The sequence below is a fragment of the Egretta garzetta genome, unplaced genomic scaffold (assembly GCF_000687185.1).
Source record: "Egretta garzetta isolate BGI_Z169 unplaced genomic scaffold, ASM68718v1 scaffold325, whole genome shotgun sequence".
Classification (NCBI taxonomy): domain Eukaryota; kingdom Metazoa; phylum Chordata; class Aves; order Pelecaniformes; family Ardeidae; genus Egretta; species Egretta garzetta.
Window position 1 is genome coordinate 2,525,350 of NW_009259833.1, and position 6,614 is coordinate 2,531,963.

Here is a 6,614-nt window from a genome sequence, read left to right on the forward strand (position 1 = left end):
CATTGCATGAACAATGTTTGTTGACTGAAGTGAGGTGTAAAGTAAAATATGATCTGAAAATGTGTTTAGTACTGATGTCTTTGTACAGTTATTGGGTATGTTAACAAGTGACTTGGTGCAATGGAAGATCAGTAGACAGGAAAGGATCACTAGACCTTAGAGATTGTGCTGGGGCTCCTCAGTTCTTCGTTATATGGATTTATGAATTCAGTTTGACTCAGATGTTACTATTGAATAAACCACAAAACAATGTAGGTTGAAATGCGTGTTTGGAGACTATCTGGTCCCTCCACCCCTCCAGACAGAGCCAGTTTCAAAGATAGACCAGGTTACTTAGAGCCTTTTCCAGTTGAGTTTGAATATCTATATAGGAATCAAGATTCTATAAATTCTCTGGGCCCCCATTCCAGTGTTCGACAACCCTCATTGAGAGAGGGTTTTTTTCCTTATATCTAACTGGAATTTCTCTCATTGTAATTTGTGTCCGTTACCCCTCATCCTTCCACTGTGTACTTTTGACTGTGGCTTCATCTTCTCTATAGCTACTATTAGTTAGTTGTGAACATCGATTAGATGATACTTAGCCATGCCTTCTCCAAGCTGAGCAAAGGTGGGGCCTTCAGCCTCTCCTAAAATGGCTGATCCTGCAGTCCAAATTCTCCAGGTTTCCAAAAGACAGAAATGCTATGTACTCTCTACAGGACCTTGAGGTGATGTAGCCCACACATTGGTTCATGCCCCACTAGGCACTGGAGTACCTTCAGAGTACCTTTGGAGTACCTTCAAAGCAAAACTTCCCACTCATTTTCCTCCTAAGGAATCTAGTTTGCACATGTGAAAAGCCCTCTGCAAACCGAACCAGCATGAAGTCGCAGGGGAGCGTCTAGGGGTTCCTTCAAAACTGCACTAATGCAATTGTAGACTTCACTGTGGATGCCGCTCTAGAAATGTCAGTGTTACCTGCGGACAAAAAGACAAGGCAAACGTTAGGAATTAAGCAGGAGAAAAGGAGCTGAAAACAAAAGAATAAATATGATTAGGCACGACACAAATCCAAGATGCATTTAGAATCATAGAATCGTTGAGGTTGGAAAAGACCTTTAAGATCATCAAGTCCAACCGTTCCCCTAACCCTGCCATCCCACCACTAAACCATGTCCCTAAGCATTTTTTTTTTTGGACATTGCATGCAATTCTAGCCAGCCCATTCCCAAAAGGGTGTAATAGATCTGAGAATATAAGGTAAATGTACAACAGGAATGATCCGCTGAAATATCTGGATCCATTTAGAAAACTTAGGTAACAGATGTGGTTGACAGAATCCCTCTTTTCAGTGTGGGAATACAGACAGACAGGGAGTGTAAGAAAAGACCACAGCACAAGGAGGTGAAAATGGAATATTTATTTGCCACTTCCCATGGCAGAAAAAGCAGAGATGACCAACTGGCAGACTGAGAGCAGATAATCAAAAAAATGAATGCTCACCTAAGGCATAATATGTTTGTGGAATTATCAGCTGAAGGTCCTGTGGAGGTGATAAGGACAAGGAGATCAGCCGGAGTCACGGAAAAAAGCTCAATCGGGAGCTCTGCAGCCTGGGGGTCCAGAGACAACCTCTGGCACTGGATTTCCCTAAACTCATGTATTTTCCATCAGCTGGAAGGGTGTACAGGGACACAGCCACAATGCACTCACCTTATTTCTGTACATTATATGCTTTTTACTTCGGCATCCTGAGTGGCCACCAGCCACTGAGCCAATGGACATTTGTTTTAGTCTCCTATGTCCATTCTGTGTTCTTACATTCTGTATCTGTGGAACAGAAAACAACCTAACTGGGAGTGCAGAGAAGCACACAGATGTTTTATATTGCAATGGATTATGTTGCTCCCAAGCAGGAACAGTTCAACGTACATCCCAAGATGTTTGACACATACCACAGTGGCTTAACGTATCTTACACAAACTGGAGTGTCACAAGAGGTATTGCATGAATAACTTGGGATTTTCCAGAAGAAAAGTTTCAGTAGGTTTGGAGAGAAACCCTGGTTTTTTTTCACCGGGAAATGAAAAGCAACTTGATGCTGGTTGGATAAGAAGTCACTAAAAAAATGGGTAATTTTTTGATTGGCTCAGTGTGTGCTTGCTGAGAAGAGAAAGCAGTTGCCACCCCTCTTAGGAAACACATTATAAAAGAGGATCTCAGCCCCACAGCCAAAGCCCTCTGGAAGGAAAGGACCAAGACCAGGTCTTGTTTGGCTTCTGGGACCCACCTGATAACCTGGTAACTTCTCAGTTCTTTTCAGTCTTTCTTTCAATGCGTGCTGCTGTCTTTTTCTCAAAAAAAACCCCAAACCAACCAACCCCCCAAAAAACCCCAAACCACAACCCTAAACCAAAACCCCAAACCTCTGCATTATTAACCTCATTCGTGGGTTGCTAAAAAAAGATTAATCTAAGTTTTCCAGAAACTGCATCTGCTGCTGTCTTTTTCTCAAAAAAAAACCCAAACCAACCAACCCCCAAAAAAACCCCAAACCACAACCCTAAAACCAAAACCCCAAACCTCTGCATCATTAACCTCATTTGTGGGTTGCTAAAAAAGATTAATCTAAGTTTTCCAGAAACTGCACAGGTTGAATATGTAGTTCAAATATGTGCTAATAGCTAGAATATTTGATAAAAATACTCTGCTTACTAACTCATAGGAAAAAATATGGTAGGGTCAGATTAGAGATGTCTGTGGTCCAGGGAAATTGGTGGTCTCTTTGATGGAAACCAGTGTATATTTTTTATCTATGTCTCTATGTTAAGAACTTCATTTAATTTTCAGAACTGTCAACTTTGCCGACTTGTTTCTCCTGATATTTTCAAACGTATAGACATTTGTATAAACTTCTAATACTATTTTCAAAGCTGGTTTGAGACACCCTCTGCCATTTCGTTTGCAGAGCAACCTCATTTCCCTTCCTTGCTGAAGAGAATACAATTTGTGACAGATCAGGAGGTTCTCTAGTGACAAGTTCCATGACATTAACTACCCCTTCTTAACCCATAAGCCCTCTTCTAGGTGATCTTACCCCATTTTGCTGCTATTAGTTCCGTTATTAACTCTTTCAATGAAGGCTTTACATGTTCATTCTTCAAATTTCATTTGTCAAACAGGAACTGATTTGGTTGTACATTTCCATACTGGAACTGCTGCCTGTAGACTAAGACTGAAGATTTTAAGCAAGCTGATTTTAGCTGTTATTTCTTGATAAATTTTAACCTTGCAATATGAACATTTTTTTCCTGAAGTTTGTAAGCTGACCATATAACCACCTCATTTTGCTTAGTGTTGTTTATTCATTCGATAAAAGTCTAACTAAAAATAAATTCGTGATTGCATTTTGGCAAAGGACTATTTGCAAAATGTGGAAGAAATTCAAGCTAGCAAACTATTAAAATAACTTAATGATCACATATCTTGAAAGTGTGTTGCCCCATATATGTTTACTGTTCCCAGAAATGCTCACACAGCAGTCATGATGGCGTATGGGTCTTAGTGGTTGTTTTTGAAAGTTTGAAGAAAAAGGCACTATAAATGCCATTTTGGTTAAGACAGTATTTGTACAGTTCAGAAGACTGTAGATCCCAGGGACTGTCTGCCATACATCTTTCTTGGTCCTCTTCCCTACAGTGATACAGCAAATCCTCAGTCATGAAGATCCTTTACCTGCTCTTTTCTCTCCTCTTCTTGGCACTCCAGGTGTCTCCAGGTAAGGTGGAAAAGAGATGCTACGGGGGGATTTTTGTGCACCTGAAATAAATTTCCCAGCACATTTTAACCACTACTGGATAAAACTTTTGTTATTGTTGCAGGTTTGTCTTCACCCCAAAGGGACATGTTTCTTTGTAGAAAAGGGACCTGTCATTTTGGAAGATGTCCCTTCCATCTGATAAAAGTTGGAAGTTGCTTTGGATTCCGCTCCTGCTGCAAATTGTGAGTTGGACATTCACCAAGGTTTATCTGCAGTATGAGCAGAGAAATCTATTTTGCCTGAGTCCTTAACCCCAACGTGCTATTGAATGTTCAGGGTGGATATAAGGAAAAAACTTATTGCACCATGAGGACATTCAAGCGTTGAAGTAGGTTGAGCTCCATGGTGCTCTTTCTCCTGACATGTGCACCATGATCCACCCCATCAAGAAGGATAAAGTCAGAGATGTCAGCCTTGTGCTGTCCCAGCCCTGTTTGACCCCTTTACAGCTCCTATGCCAGAGCAAAATATCAGGGCTTGGTATTTGCAGAACTGGGCTGCTGTGGTGTGTGGGGAACAGCGGGGAATTCAGTTTTGCTATAGGGTGAACACAGCTCTCTGGGTGCCATCAAATGTGTGCAAGAAGTGCAAGGGTGTTGTAAAAAGAAATGATCGCATGAAAGTTAGCCTTCTGTTTTCATCCAGGAATGAATGCATTCACCCCAATATTAAGGGATATCAATTTAATTCCCTCCTTTTCCTGAAGCAATACGAAAATGCTCTTCTTACTCATGAGTATTTACAGGTATGAATGCACAGGGCTGTCCCAGCATGACTACACATGACATTAGATAATGTGGAAAGTATTTATACCCAAGAGGAAAATATGCATGGACTGAGAGTAAGTAGGGAGGGAATACAAGCAGAAAGAGAATCTGAATCTTTTTTTTTCTTGTGCAGCCCATGGGATGTATAGAAACTTTATGGACTGTCCATTCAAGAGCAATGAAAATTTCTTCTAAACCTAGGAATTTGCTTTCAATCCCCTTACTGATCAAGTCACCGGATCCTGCTACAAAGCCTCATGTACCTTTCACTTTTAATGCAAAAAGCTTTATGGTGTAGAGTAAACCCAAATGTGTTCTCCATTGCTTTCCCTGCTTTTGAATAAATTGTTGTTGCTTAGCATGCACATCACTGAAACATGGGTGTCTGTTGCGTTGGCTGAGGGCGATGGGTTTTGACACATAAACACTGGAGAGCAACAATTTACAGTGCCAACTGCTCCTTAATTTGGGCTTTTCTGAGACATATAGCTGTCCAGGGCTAGACAGACATGGACTGAAGGCCTTACCCTCCAGTACCAAGAGACAGGCTGGCTAGAAGAATTCAGCTTCCCCTTGCGGGAATCTGATGCCAAATCCTTTTTTTCCTACTATGCAGAAATCTTTTCTCGGCTAAAGAGAAATAGCTCACAACCTAGACCCACCATCCATTCAAATATCAGCACGTGAGACTCAATGTTCTGGCTTCTGGAAGATGCCCATGAGCATCCTTGGAAAGATGTAGGCCTTTTATTTCATATAGTGCAACAATTTATGCCGGCTCTTTTCTTTCTAGAAGTTGTTTGCCCTGTAATTTCACAGCAATGCGTGTAAGTTTTGCTTTCCCCCCTCCATCCCTCTGGACAGGATGCATAAAAAATAATAGATGGAGAACAGCTTATACAGGTCTCTCCTCATTAGCTCCTCTCCCACTCCCTCCGCCGTACAGCACACTCCCTTCAGTTCTCCATTGGGATACGCACATTTCTGAAATGTTTTCAGGAGGGAATTTTGTTTTCCTGCCAAAATTGCAGCAGTTGTATGTCCTATAACTATTTCTTTGGACTTCTCAGTAGAGAACAAACATATCCTCAGGTGTCCCGCCCAACTTCTAAATCTCTGTGGCAAGATTCCCTATATTCAGGTCAAACATAATGCAAAGGTTTTGGAAAATGGGTGTTTGGAGGGACAAACTTGCCTAGACAAGTTGTAGAACCTCTGCCTGGTGCTAGCTGGCAGTCTGGCCCTGTCATGCAGCGAGACAGTTGGCAGGGCTTGCCCAGACATCAACAGGGGCTGAGAGGGTACTGCTGTCCCCCAGAGGGAACATGTCTAAAAAAGGCCTCCAACACGTAGCATGGCCATGCATTCAGGCAAAATTTCATGCTTCATGCCTCTTCTCAGTGCACTTAGAGCAGTTAGATTATGTCCACCCTCAAAAAGCAGTTCAAAACTGATTGGGCAGGTTTTAGAAAAATGCCTTTGCATGTTTATTTCTTTTTATTTTTTTTCTCTTTGTTGTAGGCTGTAGGCTTGCTTTCTATCGGACACTGCTAAGAGAAAAGCAAAGAGAACGCATAGGAGCCTTATGGCTGAAAGCAAGTCCAGCACTCTATTTAGAGGGGAAAAAAGACACCAGAATAGAGACAAATCAGTGAAAATCTGTGCCTAGAAAACATCAGGGTGGTTTTAGTTGTCATCATGACAGAAGTCGTAAGTTTTGCTGAGAAATACAAGTGTACAAAGGAATTAGCTCACAAAGAACACAGCTGTTGACTATTCCTTAACCAGCAGAAAGCAGGATAAGTATATTATATTACATTTAAAATTACAGATTTTAACTTTTACAGCCCTGTAACAGACAAACTTGCAAGAGTTCTTGACTGTTCCACAACAGCACATGGAGACCAGGCAGAATATCACACAGCACTAGAAATGGCACTGCTGCAGATGTTCAAGCAATGGAAGCTGTCCTCACCGGTCTGTTGGTTTTCCTGATTCTACTGACTGCAATGGCAGTCTAGCCACCACCGCATCTGTAGTCACCC

At 41.6% G+C, this 6,614-nt stretch overlaps 1 protein-coding gene across 1 annotated transcript; it reads left to right on the top strand.

The window, feature by feature from the left end:
* The first annotated feature begins 2,199 nt into the window (after positions 1 to 2,199).
* On the top strand, positions 2,200 to 4,921 carry LOC104127275 (antimicrobial peptide THP2). Its single transcript, XM_009639930.2, has 4 exons — positions 2,200 to 2,283; positions 3,682 to 3,760; positions 3,864 to 3,984; positions 4,703 to 4,921. Exons 2-4 carry the CDS (start codon positions 3,703 to 3,705, stop codon positions 4,716 to 4,718), a joined length of 195 nt encoding a protein of 64 aa, XP_009638225.2. The 5' UTR covers positions 2,200 to 2,283; positions 3,682 to 3,702; the 3' UTR covers positions 4,719 to 4,921.
* The last annotated feature ends 1,693 nt before the right edge of the window (positions 4,922 to 6,614 follow it).